Raw genomic sequence first — 26817 nt, forward strand, 5'->3', positions numbered from 1 at the left:
AATTTCTTGGTTATTTTGATAATCGCCGGTGTTTCCCAGCCTCCACAGTCCCATCAGTAAGGCTCAAGTTCCCTTGATCAACACCAAACCTCACATTTTCACGTTTTCACATTTTATATATCATGTAGAATCATTAAAGTCACACAAGTAAATGCACATTTAAGAGATTTTGTTTTTTAAAACTTTAATAAAGCAACATCAGAATCTTTCCACACCTGTTTGGGAATAACTAGTCTCCACTAGTCTTCATTGCAGACAGTCAATTAAATCTTAAAATTAGAAAAATGAATGTCATTTTACATTATTTTATATTACCTTTTGTTTTTAAATATTTGGAATGAGGATTTTTAAAAATGTTTTTTATGTTTATTATTTCAGCATAAAACTATTTTAGTGAAGTGAATTTGGTGTTCTTCACATCTTCAGATAAACACACTGACACAGGCACTGAGAGTTTGAATATTGAGTTTAATATTGAGGAATGAAACAGTTTTCAATAGTTCCTCTATACAGTATGGCAGATCATTGTGTGTGTCTGTTATTAGAGAAGATAGACTGTTTTCTGCATGTGGTTAGTCATCAAATGGGATCAGAGGTTCACTGGCGGTTTTAGGGTGCTGGACTCCATTCACAGTCAATTCCCCTCCATTGCAGGGGAGAGCTTGAAATATCATCACATGAATGCACTTATCCACTCCAACGTACACCTGAGAGAGAGAGAGAGAGAGAAATCCATACAGATTTATAAGTGATCTCTTCCATATAAAACCCTGTTCACATTAATAGCAAACTAAACGCATTCATTTTTTCATGACAGCAAGCAAATTTCTGCGAGTTCTGTTACAGTGACCGTTGCTGACTAGATTTGTGTGTCCAGCAGTGCTACAAAGTTGAGAAAAGTTTTCTCTTATACAGATGCAGAGAAACTTTAAACAGCGACATGATGCATTTTATCTTTCAGAGAGGACGGGAAAATTACTGGACACATCACACCCGTTTAGGACACACTGCCACAGTTGGCTTGTTGATATTAGAAACATACAAATTGTGCCTTGGAAGAGATTCAGTGATGAATTCACAAGCTCAAAATTCATAAAAAACAAAAACAAAACAAAACACTCTCTTACCTTCACCACATAGTTTGTCCCTGCCACAATCTGAGAAGCAAAGCTTAAAGGAATGTAAACATCAAAATTGGTTCCAGCCTTCTCCTCTATGTCTGACTTCACCTGAATAAACCAATGCACATTTTATATTCATCTATATTATTATTATTTTAATAAGATTGAATTTATTAGTCTCTAGAGAGTCACATCTATCATTCAGATATCAGAAAACTTATGTAAAAAGTATTGTGACATTAAGTGAAAAGTAAAACAGTTCTTTTAAAAATGACAACAAATAATTTCCCCAACACATTTTACAGCACCAAGATTATTTTACTGTTTTAACAAAAACTGCATGAGTGATTTTCTGTCTCCTACCTCAAGGCAGATGTTCGTCACCTCTGGAGTGACAGACTCCTCTGTGGTCCATCCTCCAATATCACACATTTCTTCAGTATGCTGGTGATCAAATCCTGGATGAAATAAACTGTATTATCAGGCAGTCTCTTGCACAGATTGATTCTGTTCCACTATTTATGCTCCCAAAATCACAGGACATGAGTCGTCATTGGAATACCATGTGATCACATCAAAGGGGAGGAGTTTCACTTTTGGGGGTGTTGTGTAATATTCAGTTCCAGTGAAAAGCTGTTCCAATGGGTATACATGAATATATAGTTCAATATTTCCCCTATTGTGGGCGTGTCCTTGAGACAATGCGCAAATGAATGGAACTGAAAATATTAGTGCACACTCCTCAAATCGCAACTTGTTTAGGTTTAAGTTTCCATCCAATGTTTGCATTTTATTTAACGACAAAGTGAATATACCTAAAAAGATTGTGAAATTTGCTCTCACCAGCCTGTTTCCATCTAACTGGCCTTTTACCAATAAAATGGTGTGTGTAATGACATCATCCCTAAAAAAAATGAGCATTGTTGGATAAGTTTGTTGTGTCGCTAAAAAAATCCCTCGAGTCGTTAATTTCTCGTTTATCGCAAATAGGCCTACTGCTTACTGTTTTCACGAATAATTGGCCTACCTATTACTAAATTATGAAATATCAGGAAATCAGATCAGGGTGAAGTGGGACAGCTTGTCTGACAGGACTGTATGTAACTGCACTTATGTGATGAAGCCCATGGGTTTGGACTCAGGGCTGCTCATTTGTCCTGTATGTGAAATTTTAGGATCCATAAAAACAATTGGTACAGTGAAATGTTCGGTCATATGCAATCTTTAATGTATAAACCTTGAACAGTCAAGCCAGGCGTGGTTTGATGTGGCCGAGAACGCATATATTCAGATCATACAAACAAACAAACAACAGTTATTTGTTCTGGTTTCAGAGTTCAATAACATCAAAACGATCGAAAAGATTAAATCTCTGGTAATTCATTAAATTAAGAAAAACTTTTCCACGAAATTGAATTACATTTTTCCAATAAAAACTAATTTGTTTGAAATAATTTGTTGTAATTTTGTTGTATGAACTTAAATTCCTTTAGTCAAGACTAAAAAATGGTGTCATTCCTACTAGATAAAGTTTTGCCATGCCTAATAGAGAAAATTAGAACTGATGACCATATGAAGACTGTAAACGGTGTGCTGGCCCTCAGACTACACTGTGTAATTTCAGTCAATGCAACAGAAATGATTCATGTAGTCCCAACACAAATGGTTTAAGTTACCTTAACATTTAACAAATGTAATTTCATTTAAAGCAATAAAATTGAGCGTAAATGACAATTTAGTAAAAACTAAAGATTTGTGTTATTTCAGCTTATTTTATTTAAATAAACTGAGCAAACAGCTATACTTAACGTTTTTAAATGCTTCATATCTGCCTTCTTAACAATTCTAAAGTTCGTTTAGAGCTTTTTGGATTCAACCCACTTTTTTCCCATAATTTGTTTGCGATCAAATTAAATTACATGTTAATAAATTGTTTATAAAATTATTTTATTAGTGTCATGTCTCATTTGTCAAGTAGCCAGCTTCTGACCATGAAATCGTGATTTTATGACATTAATTGTATTTATTCAGATACAAGAAACGTGTAGTTTACCTTCCTTTTGTCAGCATTGGAAACTCCAACAGCCTTCCTTCGTCTGACAGACGCCCAAATTTTATTTTTGACAAGTTGCATATATTTTTAAGGTGCTATATTATCCTCATTCATGTTGAAACAAAACTTTATAATATAATAAATTGTATACATAAAATTATTTTATTAACGTGTCACGTTTTTTTGTAGTCTTCGTAATAAAGACTATTTAGATCAATACTTGATCATCAAGCAATATTCAAAAACGGCTGCAGTAGTATAATTTTTCTGATTAACTTTTGTTAGATTTTAAAGAACAGACAAAATTACAAAAATAAGGACTAATTCTGTCATGTGACCACATTTATTTGCATTAAAGCCCTTTTTCTCGACAAAAAATAGTTTTTCGAAACATTTGAAGTATCTACATGGAATTTATACGCCAAAATTAAAACGAAAAAGATTGTGTCGACATTTGCTAAATAAATAAATAAATAAGATTGATAATTGCCATTTCTATCAGCTATATCTGTAAACATTTTGATGCGCTAAACCTTTTTTTCTAGCAAAAAAAAAAAAAAAATCCTTGAATGGAACTACAATAGTTCTCTTTTTCAAATGTAATATAGTCCAGGTGATATGTGCTGAATCTGAGGTGAAATGTTCAGTTTTTCATAAAAGCATGAAAATTGGTACACTTGTACAGTTTGGGGCCCTGAACATTTTCAGAAATGGAGCCATCACAAAAACGCCTCGTGGTCACCATAGTGACCATTTTACTTTCCGCCATAACCAAATTATGTATTTTGTATCATATCTTCTGAATAAAACATGATAACACAGAAAAGGTGATGTCTACCCCTATGTTTTGATGGTCAAGGATTACAATGATACCATATGAAACATAATTTTTATATAAACTGTTCAGGTGAATAGTTAATGGTGAATTCAGTGACGTGAGAAGGAAATCACAGTATCTGAGAACCTAAGCTAGACTTTATAATATCATGTCTGTTGCATGCGTGTTGTGTAGAGTTTCAAAAGCTTAATCATTTTGTTCATTAACCCTGACAATACAGTGACTGTAAAGAGTAGAATATTCAATACGACTTTAGCAATGTAGCTTAAAAAGAATGTCAGACACAAAGATTTACTTCAAAAAATCTATTTTAGAAACACGTTTGTTTGTTTTGTTGTTGAACCTATTCTTCAGTCTTCTTCACAGTGTCCTCCACATTGACACAGAGCTGTGCACTTTAAGGAAGCTTTTTTAAATTCACAGTGCCGACCGGCAGCCTTTCTTGCAGCCACAGCTTAAGAGTTCAAGGATGGTCTGGCTTGGCTGTGGAAGAGTTGACCACAATGGTTTCCAAATGCTTGGGTTCAACCAACCCCAGTCCCAGTTGGGGGGATTTAGCCTCTGTTGTCATGTCATCTGCATTCTGCTGTCTTCTTGGCCCTGGTTGCAAATGTATATGCTGTGTCACAGCCATTGAAGGCATGAAAACAGAGGCCTTCAGTGCCCTGTCAAAGGCTCCAAAAAGCGTTCCAGAGGAGGTGATTTCCACTTCACAATTCTCCTCTATGATTGCACCAGCAGCCAACTCAACATCGATCAAGCTCATCTTGCTTTGTTGACAAAGAAAGGAAGAGGAATGGAACAAATCCCCTCATCTAAGGATGCACTGGTGCAGCACCTCAAAAGAACAGTGTACCAAGGAGGACACTGTTGGGCACTTTAGGTGGAACCAAATACGCCATCTCAGTCTGGGGTTGGATGGACACAAGAGATTGGAATCCATTGTGGTCAACACTTCCACAGGCAAGCTAGTGGCGTGACCACATAAAGGGGATTTTTATAAGGCTGCTTGCTAAATTCATTGTGTATATATACAGTGGTGGTCAGAATTATTGGCACCCTTGATAAGTGATCAAAGATGACTGTAAAAATAAATCTGCATTGTTTATCCTTTTGATCTTTAATTCATAAAATTAGCAAAAATCTAACCTTTCATAGAAGGAAAAGAATTGAAAGTGGAGGTAAAATCACACTATGAAATAAATGTTTTTCTCCAAAACTCGTTGGCCACAATTATTGGCACCCTTTTATTCAATACTTTTTGCAACTCCTTTCGCCAAGATAACAGCTCTGAGTCTTCACCTATAATACCTGATGAGTTTGGAGAACACCTGACAAGAGATCAGAGACCATTCCTTCATGCAGAATCTCTCCAGATCCTTCAGATTCCCAGTTCCATGTTGGTGCTTCTTCTCTTCAGTTCACTCCACTCATTTTCTTTAGGGTTCAGGTCAGGGGACTGGGATGGCCATAGCAGAAGCTTCATTTTGTGCTCAGTGACACATTTTTGTGTTGGTTTTGATGTTTGTTTTGAATCATTGTCCTGATGGAAGATCCAACCACAGCCCACTATAAGATTTCTAGCAGAAGCGGTCAGGTTGTGTTTTTTTATCTGTTGGTATTTGATAGAATCCATGATAACATGTATCTGAACAAGATGTCCAGGACCTCCAGCAGAAAAATAGGCCCACAACATTAAAGATCCAGCAGTATATTTAACCGTGGACATGGGGTACTTTTTATCCATGTGTGCACCAAACCTATCTGGTGGGTTTGCTGCCTTTTTTTAGTTTCATCTGACCATAGAATCAGGTCCCGTTTGAAGTTCCAGTTGTGTCTGACAAGTGAATATGCTCTTGAAACCCTCCCGAACAACTTGTGGGGATGTAGGTGCTGTTTGATAATTTTTTTTAGGCTTTCTGAGACTCAAGACTCAACTAATCTCTGCAATTCTCCAGCTGTGATCCTTGGAGAGTCTTTGGCCACTCAAACTCCTCCTCACCGTGCATTAGAATGATTTAGACACACGTCCTCTTCCAGGCAGATTTGTAACATCTTTAGTTGATTGGAACTTCTTAATTATTGCCCTGATGGTGGAAATGGGGATTTTCAATGCTTTAGCTATTCTCTTACAGCCACTTTCTATTTTGTGAAGCTCAACAATCTCTTGCTGCACATCAGAACTATATTCTTTGGTTTTACTCATTGTGATGAATGATTAAGGGAATTTGGCCTTTGTGTTTCCTCATGTTTATACTCCTGTGGAACAGGAAGTCATGGCTGGACAATTTCATGTTCATGATCACCCTGGTGTGCTAAAAAAAATTTAAATATGAATGGGAATATACTTCAGAAATATTTTACTCATAAAAAATTCTAGGGGTGCCAATAATTGTGGCCATCGTGTTTTGGAGAAAAACATTTATTTCATAATGTGATTTTTCCCCCCACTTTCAATTCACTTTTCAATTCCCTTCAATGAAAGGTTAGATTTTTGCTAATTTTATGAATTAAAGATCAAAAGGATAAACAATGCAGATTTGTTTTTATAGTCATCTTTGATCATATTTACCAAGGGTGCCAATAATTCTGACCACCACTGTATGTATATATATATATATATATATGTATATATATATATATATATATATATACCTAAAAAGATTGTGAAATTTGCTCTCACCAGCCTGTTTCCATCTAATTGTCCTTTTACCAATACAATGGTGTGTGTAATGACGTCATCCCTAAAAAAAATGAGCATTGTTGCATAAGTTTTGTTGTGTCGCAAAAAAAATCCCTCAAGTCGTTAATTTCTCGTTTATCGCAAATAGGCCTACTGCTTACTGTTTTCACGAATAATTGGCCTACCCGAGTATTTGTGTTCCTGTTTTGTCTCACGAGAATTCCGCCACAGTGCGCCAGGGAATCCCAGTGACGTCATTGGGATCAGCTGATTTTACATTTCCTATAAAAGAAGCGGACTTACTGGCGTTCTGGAGCAACGCTTAACAAGCTCAATTTTGGATTTAGCAACCAATCGCGCTTTACCCTTTTGGCTGTCTTTGTCTGTGGCTGCTGTTTCACATATTTTGGTAAATAAAGAATTTTTCAGATTATTTTCACATTGGGGATTTCATCACAGGACAGCGCTGTTCCTCTTCATGCTCCCGGACTCAAACGCTTCACCAGTGAGGCCGAACCATAACACACACACACACACACACACACACACACACTAGACTTTTATGGACAATCTTACTCACACATACATTTTTGTATATATTGTATATATATATATATATATATATTTTTTTTTTTTGTGTGTGTGTGTGAGTGTCTTCTTGTATAATACACTCTGGGTTGGTATTTATTCTTCGTTTTTGTGGTTATTTATTGTGTCTGCACTTATTCGAACACAATTTTAGGAGGGAAAAGAACAAACTTTATTTGTGTAACCTGCCTTATTTAGGCTGAGTGTTACATATTGGTGGCCCATACGGGGATCCTCTATTGTTGTGTTTGGATTTGTATAGTTATCCTTATGGATGTGACAAACGCTGAGACAGTTACTGATGTTCAAGTAGTGAATACCGAAAACCCATGTACACCTATAAATGACCAAGATAATGTTGAGCAGCCAGATATGGATTTTACAGCAGGCCCATTTGTAACAAGGCACAATCCCACAGCAGCAATAACATCTAAGCTCAGTTCATTGTACATTTCTGGCTCTAACCAGTCTGATGATGATGATGATGATGAAAGAAGTTGTATTATAAATGTTGGAATGGTACAAACAATGCAAGATGACATAACCCAGGTAAAAGTGGATTTATTGGCTCTGAATCAAAAAGTTCAAACTTTGGAACATGATTTCAAACAGTCAATGGACAGTACATTAAACCGGGAAACCAGTTTCAGGCAGGCCATGGACGCTAGCTTGGAAGATTATTTTGAAGTCCCTGGAAAAATTAGAAAAGGCCGTAAAAGATTGTTTTCTAAGGAGAGTGCTAAATGGGAAAGTCAAATGAAAAAGTTAAGACTCACTAGCACCTCCACACTCTCCAGATTACGGGCCTACTTACCAGCTTCCTCCCACATTTCTGCTGTCCATTATCCACAGACCCCAGTGCCAGTATCTAAAGACAAAAGTCCGACACATAAAACTCATAATGCTACTTATGACATTCATCCTCCTGTGCATATTCATCCACCTAGTGTGCTTACCTCCTCAGTTATGGCTGGTTCATCCTCATTCTGTGCTCGGCTTCCCATCCGCCTTGAGTTCCCCTCTTTCGCGACTCCTGCGAGACAGCAGATGTGTTAAACTTCATCGAGCAGTGTGAAAACTTCCTGGAGATCAGGCCCCTTCCCAGCGTCGAGCTCATCAGAACCCTAGCACGGTCCTGAAGGGACCCGCTCAGAGCTGGTGGAAAGCAGATAAGGTTAAGCTAACTGACTGGCAAACCTTCAAAAAGGCATTTATGGCTGTTTTTCTTTCAGACGATTACCTCTCAGAAGTGGAGGAGGAGTTGAGGACATTGGTCCAGCAGCCGCGACAACGTCTGATGGACTTCGCCTATGACTACTGGGCTCTCTGCTTGAAGAACACCGTGGAGTAGCTGGTGAAGGTCGGGTCAATGGTGGAAAAGTACTGCATGGGAGCAAAAGACTACTGCCAAAAAGTCGGTACTCAGAGTAGCAAAGACAAGCCCAAGAAGTCTGCAGAATGTACCAGCAACAAAAACCTGGCTGGAGTAACCCTGGCACAACCCCATCCAGTCACAGTGCAAGAGCTGTGGTGGTCTGCAAGCAATTAAAATTAATATAAAATTCATCAGACTTATTTTAATTATTTAAAATAAATGTGCAAGACAATATGTTTTAAGTGTTTTGAGAATTAGTGACAAGATAGAATTTTCATATTGGCTATCCACATACCCGATCATCAACAAAACACCTCAAATATCTCTGCACTTTTTCAAGTGCAGCGTTTCTCAAACTTTCGAGACAATAAATGTCCCACATTTGACTTGGAAAATGGATTTCAAATTGACAATTCAAATAATTATGTTTAGTTATTTCAGCAATATTTTTTAGTAAAGTGAAGTGAATTTGGTGTTCTTCAGATAAACACACTGACACAGGCACTGAGAGTTTGAATATTGAGTTTAATATTGAGGAATGAAACAGTTTTCAATAGTTCCTCTATACAGTATGGCAGATCATTGTGTGTGTCTGTTATTAGAGAAGACAGACTGTTTTCTGCATGTGGTTAGTCATCAAATGGGATCAGAGGTTCACTGGCGGTTTTAGGGTGCTGGACTCCAGTCACAGTCAATTCGCCTCCATTGCAGGGGAGAGCTTGAAATATCATCACATGAATGCACTTATCCACTCCAACGTACACCTGAGAGAGAGAGAGAGAGAGAGAGAGAGAGAGAGAGAGAGAGAGAGAAATCCACACAGATTTAAAAGTGATTTCTTCCATGTAAAACTGTTCACACTGATAGCAAACTAAACGCATTCATTTTTTCGTGACCGCAAGCAAATGTCTGCGAGTTCTGTTACAGTGACCGTTGCTGACTAGATTTGTGTGTCCAGCAGCGCTACAAAGTTGAGAAAAGTTTTCTCTTGTACAGATGCAGAGAAACTTTAAACAGCGACATGATGCATTTTACCTTTCAGAGAGGACGGGAAAATTACTGGACACATCACACCCGTTTAGGACACACTGCCATTGTTGGCTTGTTGATATTAGAAACATACAAATTGTGCCTTGGAAGACTTTCAGTGATGAATTCACAAGCTCAAAATTCATAAAAAACAAAATAAAACACTCTCTTACCTTCGCCAGATAGTTTGTCCCTTCCGCAATCTGAGAAGCAAAGCTTAAAGGAATGTAAACATCAAAATTGGTTCCAGCCTTCTCCTCTATGTCTGACTTCACCTGAATAAACCAATGCACATTTTATATTCATCTATATTATTATTTTAATAAGATTGAATTTATTAGTCTCTAGAGAGTCACATCTATCATTCAGAAAACTTATGTAAAAAGTATTGTGACATTAAGTGAAAAGTAAAACAGTTCTTTTAAAAATGACAACAAATAATTTCCCCAACACATTTTACAGCACTAAGATTATTTTACTGTTTTAACAAAAACTCCATTTACTACATTTCTGTCTCATACCTCACGGCAGATCTTCTCCTCCTCTGGAGTGACAGGCTCCTCTGGGGTAAAGCCACCACATATTGGCATTGCTGCAGTATGCTGGTGATCAAAGCTGGTGATAAAATAACTGTCCCCAACAAAAACTGCGTTTACTACATGAGTGATTTTCTGTCTCCTACCTGACGGCAGATCCGTTGTCTATATTCACACATTTCTGCAGTGTGCTGGTGATCAAAGCCTGGATGAAATAAACTGTATTATCAGGCAGTCTGTCTCACAGATTGATTATGATCCACTATTTATGCTCCCAAAATCACATGACATGAGTCGTCATTGGAATACCATGTGATCACATCAAAGGAGCTGAATGAATAGGCGGAGTTTCACTTTGGGGGTGTTGTGTAATATTCAATATTGTGTAATATTCAAAAGCTGTTCCAATGGGTATACTTTAATATTTATGATATTTCCCTTATTGTGGGCGTGTCCTTAAGACAACGCGTAAACGAATGGAGCTGAAAATATTAGTGCACACTCCTCAAATCGCAACTTGTTTAGGCTAATGGATTATTTCTAAAACAGTATAATAAAGTGTCAAGTTTCCACCCAATGTTTGCATTTTATTTATCGACAAAGTGAATATACCTAAAACGATTGCGAAATCTGCTCTCACCAGCCTGTTTCCATCTAATTGGCCTTTTACTAATAAAATGGTGTACGTAATGACATCATGCCTAAAAAATAAGCATTGTCACATAAGTTTTGTTGTGTCGCTAAAATAATCCCTTGAGTTGCTAATTTCTCATTTATCGCAAATAGGCCTACTGCTTACTGTTTTCACGAATAATTGGCCTGTTACTAAATTATGAAATATTAGGAAATCAGATCAGGGTGAAGTGGGACAGCTTGTCTGACAGGACTGTATGTAACTGAATTTATGTGATGAAGCCCATGGGTTTGGACTCAGGGCAGCTCATTTGTCCTGTATGCGAAATTTTAGGATCCATAAAAAAGATTGATACGGTGAAATGTTCGGTCATATGCAATCTTTAATGTATAAGCCTTGAACAGTCAAGCCAGTCGTGGTTTGCTGTGGCCGAGAACGCATATATTCAGATCATACAAACAAACAAATTAAAAAAAAAGTTATTTGTTCTGGTTTCAGAGTTCAAAACGATGAAAAAGATCAAATCTCTGGTAATTTTTTTTCTCAGAGACAGATGCAGCTGTGACCTACACAACCCCCCCACCCAAAAATTACAAAAACGAACTTCATTAAATTGAGAAAAACTTTTCCACGGAATTGAATTACATTTTTCCAATAAAATCTAATTTGTTTGAAATAATTTGTTGTAATTTTGTTGTATGAACTTAAATTCCTTTAGTCAAGACTAAAAAGTGGTGTCATTCCTACTAGATAAAGTTTTGCCATGCCTAATAGAGAAAATTAGAACTGATGACCATATGAAGACTGTAAACGGTGTGCTGGCCCTCAGACTACACTGTGTAGTTTCAGTCAATGCAACAGAAATGATTCATGTAGTCCCAACACAAATGGTTTAAGTTAACTTAACATTTAACAAATGTAATTTCATTTAAAGCAATAAAATTGAGTGCAAATGACAATTTAGTAAAAACTAAAGATTTGTGTTGTTTCAGCTTATTTTATTTAAATAAACTGAGCAAACAACTATATTTAACATTTTTAAATGCTTCATATCTGCCTTCTTAACAATTCTAAAGTTCGTTTAGAGCTTTTTGGATTCAACCCACTTTTTATCCTTAATTTGTTTGTGATCAAATTAAATGACATGTTAATAAATTGTTTATAAAATTATTTTATTAGTGTCATGTCTCATTTGTCAAGTAGCCAGCTTCTGACCATGAAATCGTGATTTTATGACATTAATTTTATTTATTCAGATACAAGAAACGTGTAGTTTACCTTTCTTTTGTCAGCATTGGAAACTCCAACAGCCTTCCTTCGTCTGACAGACGCCCACATTTTATTTTTGACGAGCTGCATATATTTTTAAGACACTATATTATCCTCATTCATGTTAAAACAAATCTTTATAATATATTAATACATTGTATAGGCCTACATAAAATTATTTTTATTAATGTGTCATGTTTTTTGTAGTCTTCAAAATAAAGACTATTTAGATCAATATTTGATCATCAAGCAATATTCAAAAACAAGTGCAGTTGTATTATTTTTCTGATTAACTTTTATTAGATTTTAAAGAACAGACAAAATTACAAAAATAAGGACTAATTCTGTCATGTGACCACATTTATTTGCGTTAAAGCCCTTTTTGTTGACAAAAATATTTTTTTCGAGACATTTGAAGTATCTACATAGAATTTTTATATATATATATATATATATATATATATATATATATATATATATATATATATATATATATATATATATATATATATATATATAAAGTTTTAATTTAAACGGAAAAAGATTGTGTCAACATTTGCAAAAAAAATAAATAAATAAGATTGATCATTGGCATTTCTATCAGCTATATCTGTAAACATTTTGATGCACTAAACCTTTTTTTTAGCAAAAAAAAAAAAAAAAAAAACATTTTACTTTCCGCCATAACCAAATTATTTATTTTGTATCATATCTTCTGAATCAAACAGAATAACAGAGAAAAGGTGATGTCTACCCCTATGTTTTCATTGACAAGGATTACAATGATACAATATAAAACATCATAAACTGTTCAGGTGAATAGTTAATGTTGAATTCAGTGACGTGAGAAGGGAATCACAGTATCTGAGAACCTAAGCTAGACTTTATAATATCATGTCTGTTGCATGCGTGTTGTGTAGAGTTTCAAAAGCTTAATCATTTTGTTCATTAACCCTGACAATACAGTGACTGTAAAGAGTAGAATATTCAATATGACTTTAGCAATGTAGCTTAAAAAGAATGTCAGACACAAAGATTTACTTCAAAAAATCTATTTTAGAAACACGTTTGTTTGTTTTGTTGTTGAACCTATTCTTCAGTCTTCTTCACAGTCTCCTCCACATTGACACAGAGCTGTGCACTTTAAGGAAGCTTTTTTACATTTGCAGTGCCGACCGGCAGCCTTTCTTGCAGCCACAGCTTAAGAGTTCAAGGATGGTCTGGCTTGGCTGTGGAAGAGTTGACCACAATGGTCTCCAAATGCTTGGGTTCAACCAACCCCAGTCCCAGTTGGGGGGATTTGGCCTGTTGTCATGTCATCTGCATTCCAGGTATCCACTGCGGTCTTCTTGGCCCTGGTTGCAAATGTAGATACTGTGTCACAGCCAGTGAAGGCATGACAACAGAGGTCTTCAGTGCCCTGTCCAGAGGAGGTGATTTCCATTATGAACCACTTTACAATTCTCCTCTATGATTGCCAACTCAACATCGATCAAGCTCATCTTGCTTTGTTGACAAAGAAAGGAAGATGAATGGAACAAATCCCCTCATCTAAGGACGCACTGGTGCAGCACCTCAAAAGATCAGTGTACCAAGGAGGACACTGCTGGGGTCAAGCACTTGAGGTGGCACCCAGGGGCGCAGGAGACATTTTCAAAGTGGGGGGGGACCAAACTGTAAGCAAAAGCCCAGATAGTAAGATCAGATTTCCAGATATCAGATCACCACTTCAGGCTCACCATTGGACCACCATCATATATTAAACTTGCCTGATCATTAACCTCATAAGCACTGGGACCATTTTGGGGATTTCCACCTGGATTTGGCATACCCAAATTGAAAAGCTTCCCATACCCACATACAGTGTTCCAGCTGCTGCTGCTGCTCACTAATCTTCAGAAACTGAAACAAAGAAATTACTGTTTTTACACAGTTTTTGCACTGTAATAATACTCATTTCACAATATCAAAATGTAGATTTACTGAAATGGTAATTCTATTCAAGTTTGCAGCCTTGCCATATCCCAAACGTATAGTTTTGACATTCTTTTTGGTCAAATAATAGTTTATCATATTGGTTGCTGTTCTTTCACATTTTAAAATAATAATTCAATCAAAAATGAGTATAAGCATTGTAAATGCAGTAATAGTTTATACATACCAAAACGCAGAGTCCTCTCCTCCCTCCTCTCCTCTCCTCTCCTCTCCTCCCTCCTCTCCTCTCCTCTCCTCCCTCCTCTCCTCTCCTCCCTCCTCTCCTCTCCTCTCCTCTCCTCCCTCCTCTCCTCTCCTCTCCTCCCTCCTCCAAAACAGAGCAAATAGTCCAAAGGGCAGGCAGCAGAGAATCGTACACGGGGAACAGACAGGATCAGTAACAGACAAGCAAACACAATGAAGAACGCTCAGAATTGCCACAAGAGTAAACAAGACCTCGCAAACTGTATGTGGATGTGAGGGACTTAAATAGTCCAGGTAATGTGCTGCAGCTGGGTGTGGTGATTACTGATGGGTGGAGTGAGTGCAGGTGATTGGCAGGGAGGATTATGGGAACTGGAGTCCGGGAATGACTGGAGCGTGACAAAAACTCACAAATACTATAAAATACTTCAAAAACATGACTTCAAGACAGCTTGCGCGTCAACCGGAACTGAATGGGAGAGATCAGCCTGTGTCAAATTTCTCTGTCTCTGAATGGACGGTTGGCTTGATTGACGTCCCCACGCAAGCTAACTTTCGGGCATGATTTATATACCATTGACATGTCCTCAGAAAATTTGCGTGTTTCATTCTGCACATCCACGACAAAACAGTTATTATTCAGAAACGTGAAAATGGTCTCATTTGAAAGAAAATATCCTAAACTAGTTTGTAGCTTTTTTGATACTGTTTTAGTTTGATACTGACTTAAGCAGCCCTTATCAAAAGTGCAGGGGTCAATTTCTGTCTTTTTAAAACTGCGGGGGTCCTGACTCCCCTGTCCCCCGTGCCAATTTTTGGCACCAAATATGCCATCTCAGTCTGGAGTTGGATGGACACAAGCGATTGGAGACCATTGTGGTCAACACTTCCACAGGCAAACTTGTGGCATGACCACATAAAAGGGATTTTTATAAGGCTGCTCGCTAAATTAATTGTACATATATAAAAAATTGCTGTAAAATTACAGCCAATTTCCAGTAAAATACTGTTATTTCAATAAACAGTTAAATCATGTAAATTTAAAGGTAATGGTCCTTAAATTAAGCACTTGCAGTAAATTTACAGTATTTAACAGTAAACCGAAAAAAAAATAAGGATGTACTGGAGGCAACAGACTGGGGTTGGTTGAACCCAAGCATTTGGAGACCATTGTGGTCAACTCTTCCACAGCCAAGCCAGACCATCCTTGAACTCTTAAGCTGTGGCTGCAAGAAAGGCTGCCGGTCGGCACTGCGAATTTAAAAAAGCTTCCTTAAAGTGCACAGCTCTGTGTCAATGTGGAGGACACTGTGAAGAAGACTGAAGAATAGACAATCAAACAAATGTGTTTCTGAAATAGATTTTTTGAAGTAAATCTTTGTGTCTGACATTCTGTTGCTAAGGTCATATTGAATATTCTACTCTTTACAGTCACTGTATTGTCAGGGTTAATGAACAAAAGGATTAAGCTTTTGAAACTCTACACAACACGCATGCAACAGACATGATATTATAAAGTCTAGCTTAGGTTCTCAGATACTGTGATTTCCTTCTCACGACACTGAATTCACCATTAACTATTCACCTGAACAGTTTATGATGTTTTATATTATATTACTGCAATCCTTGACCATCAAAACATAGGGGTAGACATCACCTTTTCTGTGTTATCATGTTTGATTCAGAAGATATGATACAAAACACTTAATTTGGTTATGGCGGAAAGTAAAATGGTCATTATGGCGACCATGAGGTGTTTTTGTGATGGCTGAAAATGTTTTTCTGAAAATGTTCAGGGCCCCAAACTGTACAAGTGTACCAATTTTCATGCTTTTATAAAAAAAGTGAACATTTCACCTCAAATTTAGCACATATCACCTGGACTATATTACATTTGAAAATGAGAACTATTGCAGTTCCATCCAAGGATTTTTTAATATAAAAATTTTTAAATAAAATAAGCTGAAACAACACAAATCTTTAGTTTTTACTAACTTGTCAATTTTATTATGTTAAATGAAAGTACATTTGTAAAGGTAAAGGTAACTTAAACCATTTGTGTTGAGACTACATGAATCATTTCTGTTGCATTGACTGAAATTACACAGTGTAGTCTGAGGGCCAGCACACCGTTTACAGTCTTCATATGGTCATCAGTTGTAATTTTCTCTATTAGGCATGGCAAAACTTTATCTAGTAGGAATGACACAATTTTTTAGTCTTGACTAAAGGAATTTAAGTTCATACAACAAAATTACAACAAATTATTTCAAACAAATTAGATTTTATTGGAAATCTTGGAGAATGGACCACAGAGGAGCCTGTCACTCCAGAGGTGGAGGACATCTGCCTTAAGCTAGGAGACAGAAAATCACTCATGTAGTAAATGCAGTTTTTTATTAAAACAGTAAAATAATCTTGGTGCTGTAAAATGTGTTGGGGAAATTATTTGTTATTTTTAATAGAACAGTTTTACTTTTCACTTAATGTCACAATACTTTTTACATAAGTTTTCTGATATCTGAACGATTGACGTGACTCCCTAGAGACTGAATTAAATCTTATTAAAATAATAATAATATAGATGAATATAAAATGTGCATCTGTTTATTCAGATGAAGTCAGACAGAGAGAAGAAGTATGGAATCCATTTTAGATACACTCCTTCAAGCTTTAGGACTCTAAATCTGCTAGGAGGAACACACTATTTAGTGAAGGTAACTGAGTGTTTTGTTTTGTTTTTTATGGATCTTTGAGCTTGTGAATTCATCACTGAAACTCTTCCAAGGCACAATTTGTATGTTTCTAATAACAACAAGTCAACTATGGCAGTGTGTCTTAAACGGGTGTGATGTGTCCAGTAATTTTTCCCTCCTCTCTGAAAAGTAAAATGCATCAAGTCACTGTATAAAGTTTCTCTGCATTTGTAGCCTATAAGAGAAAACTTTTCTCAACTTTGTAGCACCGCTGGACACCCAAATCTAGTCAGCAATGGACACTGTAGCAGAACTCACAGAAATTTTCTTGCTGTCATGAAAAAAATTAATGCGTTTAGTTTGCTATAAATGTGAACAGGGTTTTACAAGGAAGAGATTACTTATAAATCCATGTGGATATTTTTCTCTCTCTCTCTCTCTCTCTCTCTCTCTCTCTCTCTCAGGTGGACGTTGGAGGAGATGTGTGCGTTCATGCGATGATAGTTGCAGCTCTCCTCCGCGATGGAGAGGAACTGACTTTGCTTGGAGTCCAGCACCCTAAAAACCCCAGTGACCCTCTGATCCCCTTTGATCACTAACCACATGCAGAAAATAGTCTGTCTTATCTAATAACAGACACACACAATGATCTGCCATACTGTATAGAGGAACTATTGAAAACTGTTTCATTCCTCAATATTAAACTCAATATTCAAACCCTCAGTGCCTGTGTCAGTGTGTTTATCTGAAGATGTGAACAACACCAAATTCACTTCACTTTACTCAAATATTTTTATGCTGAAATAATAAACAAACAATAATAATAAAAAAAAATTCTCATTCCAAATCTTTTTTTTTTTTACTTTTTTTACTTCCAAAAAAGTAAAATAAAATAATGTAAAATAATTTTAACATTTAGTTGACTGTCTGCATGACTTTTTTAAAACTTTTTGTAGTAACCTGTAAAATGAATCAAACTAGCCTAATACAGTGTTTTAGCATTAGCCTATTAGCATAGGTTATTCACTTATTGTTTGTTGTTTCCTTATTTATCTAAAATACCTGTAACCAATCAGGTAAAACAGCTCAGAAAATATATTACAAAATGTCTCAGGTTACGCATGTAACCATGGTTCCCCGAGAACAGGGAACGAGATGCTGCGTCAGAGCGCTAGGGGAACCGGCTCCACGAGAACCGGTGTCTGAAACACATATCCAATCTCGGCAATATTATATTGACCGGCGCCAGCCCATGACGTCATAACTATGAGCCCCGAAAGTATATAACGGGTACCCAGATAACATATCATCCACTTATCGTCTGAAGGGACTGTATGCAGGCAGGCCCTGAGGCATGGCTAAGAGACGCAGCGTCTCGTTCCCTGTTCTCAGGGAACAATGGTTACATGCGTAACCTGAGACGTTCCCTTTCGAAAGGGAACTCGCGCTGCATCAGAGTGCTAGGGGAACGATATACCCATGCCGCCATGCTGAGGGGAACAGGACTCAGCAAAGTGCTATCAACCCTTGCAAGCGAGGGGAGTAACTCTGCTCAATCCTAGGATCTACAAAGCACATATGTTTCAAGGTGCTAAGGAGGCCGCGCACTCTAAAAGGGAACCCTCGCGAGGGGAGTGCTCACAGCCTAAGGGCTGATCTAACTGGGAGACCTCGAGAGAAGCCTTCAACCTCTGACCAGACTTGGGGAGCTAAGTACTCAAATCTACCCCAAAGTAAGGGGAGTCAAAAGCTCGACCTATTAGATCGACCAGGCTATAGTTTAGAAAACAAAGGTGAACTAGGTTAGCCAAGCCAGCAACACATAGTAGCGTGCGGTCTCAGGGAGGCCGGAAAGGCCAACCACCTGAAAACAAGACTTTGCTGACCGATACCCAACTGCTGGGGACTCGCATCAGGGATGCCTACAGTGGCCAGCTACCTGGTATCAAGTCTTGACTGATAGAGAAGTACCCACGCTGTGAGGGAATTCACCTTCAGAGAGGCCCAGTAAGGCCAAACACGTTGATGGCAAAATTCACTGTCTGAATGTAGTCAATGCTAACTGCCATGCATCCACTTATTGGGGGCTGGCTCTCAGGGAGGCCTGCTGAGGCCAGCTACCTGATAGCAAGACTAGCTAGCTGTCTAGGGCCTGCAACACTGGGGCTCACCTACAGGGAGGCCTGCTAATTCTCAGAGAGGCCTGCTAAGGCCAACAATTGAGAACAAGCATTCGCTAGCTGCCAGAAACCCACACAACTGGGGACTTGCCCTCAGTAGGCCTCAGCAGGCCTCTCTATCTGAAGCAAGTCTACATGCACCTACCAGAAAACCCATTACTGCTTTGGACTAGCCTCCAAGGTGGCTCACTAGGGCCAGCTGCCTGGCAGCCAGTACTTCATGGCTAAATACAGCACCCACACTGCTGGGGCTCGCCTTCAGAGAGACCTGCTAGGGCCATACAACTGATAGCAAGCCAATGCTAGCTGCCAAGTACCCAAATACTGGGGATTCGCCCACAGGGAGGCCTGCTAAGGCCAACTACCAGAGCAAATCTTCTGGCTACCAAGTTCCAGCAAGATGGGGACACTGTTGGGGACTCGCTCACAGAGAGGCCTTCTAGGGCCTACTTATCCAATAGCAAGTCATTGCTAGCTGCTAAGAGCCCCAAAAACATTGGGGGTTCGCCCACAGGGAGGCCCACCAAGGCCTGCTACCTGACAGCAAACCTCTGCTAGCTGTCACATACCCAAAGTGCTGAGGTTCTGAGTCAAACAGCTCAAGCCATTGATAAAGCTGCCAAGTCATTGTGTGGTCACTACTGTTGAAATAAAATGCTTTTATTGCATGAAAACATCACCGTTATTTTATATAAGATACAATAATAATGAAGTTAAGGAAATGGGTCATTGACATTACCTGAGCAGTTTCAAGATGCACATTTATTGCATGGATGGAGCAAACATAATGTAAGTGTCTAAATGCATACGCACAGTTCAATGAATGATAAATGAAATTATGAACTTAATGTCGTTTAACTGAATATGTCAAGGAAACTGCTGAAATAACTACAACATTAACAAGAATGACATAAGAGTGCGCAGTTGAACTAACATTAACAATGGACAAAAGTTTTTTTGTTTGTTTGTTTGTTTTTGCCCTTACTCTCTGACCTCCTGAAGGCTGCTGTGTAATTCTTACCCTGACTAAGACGCATTTAGGGAAGCATTTCAACAACCCTATGAATGCATATTAAAATGCAGAATCGAATTTGACCCGAACCACCAGGCCCAAATGCTGAACTCTCTTCCCTCGAGAAGAGACCCAGACGAGAACGGAGCATTCTTAAAGGAAAATGCTCACAGTTTGCACAGGCAGCTCCCTCGAGAACTTACCGTGCGTGCTCTTCCCTCCAGACAGAGGGTATTGGCATGAGAGTGCCAGATAATGAGGACACGGATCCACACACCTAATAAACTTCCTAATTTCTCTGTGCGTTTCAAAATTGCCACGATAGTGTTTCACACATAACAGTCCCTGAAGACGAAAAGAGGATGACATGTTATCTGGGCACCCCTTATATACTTTCAAGTCGCATGGTTAGGAGGAGGGGCTTTGTAGAAATGAGCGGTTTCAGAAGGAGGGGCTTTGTAGAAATGAGCAGTTTCAGACAGACTGGGTATAGAGAAGCTGCAATATGTCAGAAATAATGTGTTTTTTGAACATTAAAGCATATTAACCTATTCTATTACACCCAATAATCAAAATTATGAACTTTTAAAATAGCATCATATAAGAGTATAATTGTATAAGTAAGGCAAATCTACTGTACGTCTGCTAAAAATAAGAAAGTGGATATATGATAAGGGCAGGAAGTGACAGCTAGCAGGACGGCCTCCTCAAGATCTTGGAGAAGCAGTAAACTTGATAAACTCGCCATTCTAGAGAACAGAAAGAGAATGTGAGCATTACATGAGTTGTGCACCTCAAATGCAACAAGTTATGCAATGTATATATATAAAATATATATATATATATATAATTAGTTTTTGTTCCCTACCTGAGTTTGATATTGAGCCATCTGTTTGGTACTGAGCCGCCCAAGAACTCAACAGTCTACTCACATCCAATGGCCCTTGCCTAAATGTGAGAGAAGCCCATTAATAAAAGTTTACAGCATGGGTGTCCAATCCTTCTCCTGGAGGGCCACTGTCCCACAAACCCTGCGTTCTATTCAGAAGGGCTCATTCCTATGCCCTAATCCCTTCAAAGGCTTTACCCTCCAGAGTGAGAGCTTCGAAGGGATGAAGAGGGTAGGGGTCAAAAACAATCTTTTTTTGGAATGCACTTCTGCGTCATCTTAACGAGACAATCAAGGAGTAGATCGTGCAAGCTGCGCCTTTTGTTTAACGTTAGTTTATTTATTTATTTTTGGTTTATCGCACCATATTGTATATTGCGTCTATGTATTTGAAACATTTGCATGGACTGATAAAGGGAGCTAAAGTATTTTTGTTGTAGTACAATGTCGTTTTGACCATAATATTGTACCAAATCTAACTCGTATAAATATTACAGTAGTATAGAAAAATACTATACATACATTTATAGGTAAAATTGAACTCTGAACCTCCTGTACCCATTCTGTGATGACAAACAACTTCCCTGTGCAAAGGATCATGGGGGCCTGATGTGTCCATCAGTTGTACCCTTTGAAATCCTTCATTCCGAAGGGCCCTTTGAAGTGGCCAGTTTTGAGCACTTCGGTTTGGAACGGCCCTTCAATATGGCAGCCATGATTATTTTCACTCTGTAGTGCCCTTCGGAGGGCGATATATCCCGTTTGGAACGCAACAAAAGTTTAGCTCCAACCCCAATCAAGCACACCTGAACCAGCTAATCAAGGGCTGTGTTCGAAATCGACCCCAACACCCTTAAATAGGGCACTGTTTGAGGAGACAGCCAAATGTAGTGGTGTCCGAAAGCACAGTGGATGTTATCGAGTGCACTCATTCAATCCCATAATGGACCAATAGAATGATTTCTAGAAACTTCCAGGCAGGTGTGTTGAGGCAAGTAGAGCTAAACTCTGCAGGACAGTGGCCCTCCAGGACCGACTTTGGTCACCTCTGGTTTACAGGAAGCATCTTTAAAATATATTGCCATTTTTGTCATTGCTTTAACAATGCAGAACTCATTTTTTAAGCCAATGCAACACTGGATGTATCTCCATTCAAACAGTTATAAGAATAAAATGTCACCGGAGGCATCAAATGTTTGGTTATAATTCTGTATTCCACACAGATCTCCATCATTAACTCACCACTTCAACCCCAGCTAGCTGCAAAATCTCCAATCCTTCCAAGTCGCTACTCTCTGCAAGACTGTAAAACACATTAAAATTTCTAAATGGGCAATCATCGACCTTAACACAGGAAGTTCGTAAACTGAAGACAAACAGTTCTGGTATGTGCTCAATACACAAAACTGTACATACATTCTCAATTGAAAAAAAAAAAAACCCCAGATTTGCTCATATTTGTGACTGCACTTCTGTTGAACTTTAATGTGCCATTTAAAAATCCACCTCAAGCTTAATTATATTACTTAATGGAAAAATTGTAATGAAATAAATCAGTACTACAAAAAAGTACCACTACTGCTACTACTACTACTACTAATAATAATAATAATAATAATAATAAAACAGACATGGGTGTGTCAGGGACACAGACGGAGGCAGGCAGGTAAGTGTTAAACAGGTAGTTTTATGGAGACAGAGGCACGGACAATGGCAGATGGAGAATGCAGGTGAGTGAAGGAATAAGCACTTTGGAGCAGTCACTTAGCTGGAGTGTAACAGATGATGTCTTTGTAGGTGAAGGATCCACAGGGAATAGAGAACAGACGATGGAAGATGAACGGATGAGGATACGGGAATCTCAGGTGAGTAACAGGTAAGGAGTCCAGGTAAGAGAGACGTAGTGCTTTCCATAGACGTTGTGCTTTCCATTGACGAGACCAGACAATGTGGTGGAGTGAACATGGGGCTTATGTAGTGGTGTGCTGATGAGTGTTAACAATGGTGATAGCTTGCAGGTGCAGGTGATTGGTGAATGAGTGCAGGTGAGGAACCAGAGGGATGCTGGGAAATGGAGTCCGGGGAAGGTGAGACAGACGGTGACTGTAACAGTACTCCCCCCTCCCGGTAGGTGCATCCTCGTGCTGTAGATGGAACAACCAGGGAGGTAGGGTGGGCATCCTGGAGTCTTGACAGGAAAGTGACGGTGCAGGTAGATATGAAGACTCCAGGACGGAGCCATGGCGGTGCTGGCCCTTTGGGAGGCCACGGCGGTGCTTCGGCCTTCGCCATGGCCTTGGCCCCCTGGACTTGGGATGAAGGAGGGAGTCGCCTCTGGACTCTGGTAAGGGACTGGAATCATCACAGGACTGAGGTCAGGGACAGGAACCAGGATGAAGAAGAGATTCATAGCTGTGGCGGCGGCCGTCGTAAATGAAGGCTCAGGTGAAGCGGCGGCCATCTTGACTGAGGGCTCAGGCATGGCGGCAGCCAAACTGACCGAGGGCTCAGGCGTGGCGGCGGCCATCTTGACCGAGGACTCAGGCGTGGCGGCGGCCATCTTGACCGAGGGCTCAGGCGTGGTGGCGGCCATCTTGACCGAGGGCTCAGGCGTGGAGGTGGCCATCTTGACTGAGGGCTCAGGCGTGGCGATCATGGTGACAGGAGTGGATGAGGGTGACTGTGTTTGAGTGGCGGTGGTGTCTTCATCAACCTCACCGACTGTGAGGGAAGAACCACTCAACCACAGCACATAATCAACATACTGTGCCAGGGAACATGTTGTAGCTGCTGCTGGGACCTGCTGGTATAGCTGGTCGTCTAACCCACCCCAAAAGACGATCTTCAGTGTGTCGTCGTTCCAGGACACCAAATTAGAGAGATCGAGGAACTCCATAACATAATCCTCAATAGGGCGGTCATCCTGGAACAGGGTGAGCAGACAATGAGCAGGCACGGTGTGACATGCGGCAGATGGGACCGATGGTCGATCCACACCAGAGTCTGTGGAGCTCTGCATGGGGTCTGGTCTTCTGTCAGGGACACAGACGGAGGCAGGCAGGTAAGTGTTAAACAGGTAGTTTTATTGAGACAGAGGCACGGTATTTGGCAGATGGAGAATGCAGGTGAGTGAATGAATGAATAAGCACTTTGGAACAGTCACTTAGCTGGAGTGTAACAGATGATGTCTTTGTAGGTGAAGGATCCATGGGGAATGGGGAACAGACGATGGAAGACGAATGGAAGAGGATACAGGGATCTCAGGTGAGTAACGGGTAAGGAGCCCAGGTAAGGAGCCCAGGTAAGGAGCCCAGGTAAGGAGCCCAGGTAAGGAGCCCAGGTAAGGAGCCCAGGTAAGGAGCCCAGGTAAGGAGCCCAGGTAAGAGAGACGTAGTGCTTTCCATTGACGAGACCAGACAATGTGGTGGAGTGAACATGGGGCTTATGTAGTGGTGTGCTGATAAGTGTTAACAATGGTGATAGCTTGCAGGTGCAGGTGATTGGTGAGTGAGTGCAGGTGAGGAAACAGAGGGATGCTGGGAAATGGAGTCCGGGGAAGGTGAGACTGACGGTGACTGTGACAGTGTGTCATTTATCAAATTGCTGTGTCCACAAGTTTATAAAAGCAATAAGAGAAGGACTGATTGAGAAGAAATGTGTGTATATAAATGAGACCTGTGCAACTTCATTCCAGCATCAACCATTTCATCCCGGGAAAAATGAGCTCCAGTCTTCCTCAGCAACTTCACAACATCCTTGTGCCTACAGACATAGAAAAACAACATATACAGCAACATGTGTTTAATTGACTTTACAAGTTGTACTGGTGCTCATCAACGGCAGCTGTCACATTTGCTAGGCCATCCCATTTAACAATGCTCATTTCGACCTTCGTGGACTTCGAAATAGAGTTGTCAAAAGTACTGACTTCGGTACAAATTGGTACAGACATTTTAAAAATGTGACGCTTTGAGCGCTGTTGAGTGGATTAGTAAACACGTCTGATTGGCCATTGTGTTGATGAGCTCATCGGATATGTCTGTGATTGGCTACAATGATCAACGCACGGGAGTGTTCGAAAGCACACGGAAGTGTTTAAATTTGAAAGCGTTTTGAAAGCAGGAGTCTATCAATGGACTGGTCCGTGATAGATGTCTGCTTTCCAACGCTCCCATGTGTATCTGTGTAAGCGCTCGGTGAAGAGCGTCATTGATAACTATTTACAACGTTTTTGAAGCATTGATCATTGAAGCCAATCACAGACATATCCGATGAGCATGTGAATACAATGGCCAATCAGAGGTGTTTACGAATCCACTCAACAGCGCTCAAAGCATCACATTTTTAAAATTTCAGTACCGACTAGTTACCGAAGTCGGTACTTTTGACAACTCTGCTTCGAAGGTGTGGCCTTTGAACTTTGGACTCCTCTAAGGATGCAGTCTCTGAACTGGAACACAGCTATTGTTTTGGAATGAGGGTGATTAAATTCTATGCTAACTATAAATTATTATATGGTGAGTTGTATCAGAACAGACTTGTGACTAGGGATGCACAATATATCGGCCACCATATCGGTATCGGCCGATATATGTTCATTTTTTATGTTATTGTTATCTCCCAATAGGAAAATTTGGCCAATAAATAATGTATTTCCTTCAGCTGAGACACTTCAGATGCACACTGTTCATTATAATGGTTTTGAATTACTTGAAAAATTACTGAAATCCCTTCAAAAAGTACAACATGCAGCACAAGTTTGTCATATTGGCTACTTAAAATTATAATTGGGTGCTTGGGACATGGCTTTTAATGATGAGACTTTTGTTTTTGTAATCAGGCTCTTAAAAATATAAAAATGTGGATGTAAGTTTATTTGAAAATAAAGAATTATTATTATCCCTTTATGGGTCGCAACTACCAGTTTAAAACCAGTGGTCTTGTCTAGTTCACCTTAAAGACTGTTTGTATAAATTACGTGGCAAATAGTTAACTCAAAACTTTTGGTGGCCCTAAAAAGTATTTGGACACTTAAATCAGTACTACCTGAAGAAAACAGCACTGCGAAGTGGTGTATCACCAAAGCGATCTCTGGCGTAGACTGTGGCCCCTTTACTCAGCAGATACTCCACCACTTTCAGATGACCCTCACATGCAGCGACGTGGAGAGGAGTGCGGCCATCATAGTCTGCCATGCTCAAGTCAGAGCCCTATATAGAAAGATATGAATCATAACCCGTATCCTGATTTTCTAGACTGCATCTAATACTGCAAACCAGCAAAGCTGACTTGTTCGCATGCTCCATTTTTAATATAATAAAAAACATTCAAATACAAAAAAGTTGCAGGCATACACTACCACAAACTGTAAAAAGTTTGGAATAGGCTGCATTTATTTGATTCCACTTTTACAGGCAGTGTTTGCCCTTTTAAATGGGTGTCCAAACAGGTATCAATATCTTACCATTTCCCTTATGGCCTCCAAAGCTTCGATGTCTCCAACCTTAGCAGCAGCACAGGCCAGAGAGGGAGTTAGTGCATCTCCTATGGCATCAAGTTCCTGTGGACATCAGTAATATTATAGTTGATCTGTACATCTGAGTTTCTTCTGATTCATTATATGGTTGTAGTTGTACAATTTTGTCATCATAGTTTACACTAAAATGCAGTCCACCAAACTGGCACAACTGTTTAGTGAAACCACTCCCAATTAGGGGTGTACACTATATAGGGGCT

At 39.3% G+C, this 26817-nt stretch overlaps 3 protein-coding genes across 8 annotated transcripts in view; 1 reads left to right on the top strand and 2 right to left on the bottom strand.

Annotated features, from left to right (window-relative positions):
- Positions 1-26817, top strand: part of LOC127512278 (L-asparaginase 1-like) — a 172063-nt gene that overhangs the window by 105227 nt on the left and 40019 nt on the right. The gene's annotated exons all lie outside the window — the stretch shown is intronic.
- Positions 449-10526, bottom strand: LOC127512289 (cystatin-B-like). 5 transcript variants are annotated; one of them, XR_007930168.1, is made up of 7 exons: positions 10370-10526; positions 10209-10289; positions 9861-9962; positions 8524-9422; positions 8240-8316; positions 8098-8151; positions 7960-7974 (listed from the first exon to the last, which is right to left on the bottom strand). XR_007930168.1 is itself a non-coding variant. In XM_051893072.1 (4 exons), the coding sequence occupies exons 1-4, from the start codon at positions 10400-10402 to the stop codon at positions 573-575; spliced, it is 351 nt and encodes a 116-aa protein (XP_051749032.1). In that variant the 5' UTR covers positions 10403-10526; the 3' UTR covers positions 449-572. The 5 variants fall into 5 exon arrangements, 2 of the variants coding, with proteins under 2 accessions (XP_051749032.1, XP_051749033.1); XR_007930167.1 differs by having other exon boundaries at positions 8240-8438; XM_051893072.1 differs by lacking the exons at positions 7960-7974; positions 8098-8151; positions 8240-8316; positions 8524-9422; positions 9861-9962 and adding exons at positions 449-707; positions 1128-1229.
- Positions 19925-26817, bottom strand: part of LOC127512277 (60 kDa lysophospholipase-like) — a 29759-nt gene continuing 22866 nt past the window's right edge. The window contains exons 11-16 of the mRNA XM_051893051.1: positions 26546-26641; positions 26128-26291; positions 24757-24843; positions 22324-22384; positions 21061-21140; positions 19925-20941 (exon numbers count right to left, since the gene is read on the bottom strand). Of these exons, the coding sequence (XP_051749011.1) occupies positions 21117-21140; positions 22324-22384; positions 24757-24843; positions 26128-26291; positions 26546-26641 (432 nt within the window). The 3' untranslated portion in view covers positions 19925-20941; positions 21061-21116. The remainder of the gene's footprint in view (positions 20942-21060; positions 21141-22323; positions 22385-24756; positions 24844-26127; positions 26292-26545; positions 26642-26817) is intronic.

This window comes from Ctenopharyngodon idella, chromosome 5, assembly GCF_019924925.1.
Source record: "Ctenopharyngodon idella isolate HZGC_01 chromosome 5, HZGC01, whole genome shotgun sequence".
In the NCBI taxonomy this organism is placed as follows: Eukaryota; Metazoa; Chordata; class Actinopteri; order Cypriniformes; family Xenocyprididae; genus Ctenopharyngodon; species Ctenopharyngodon idella.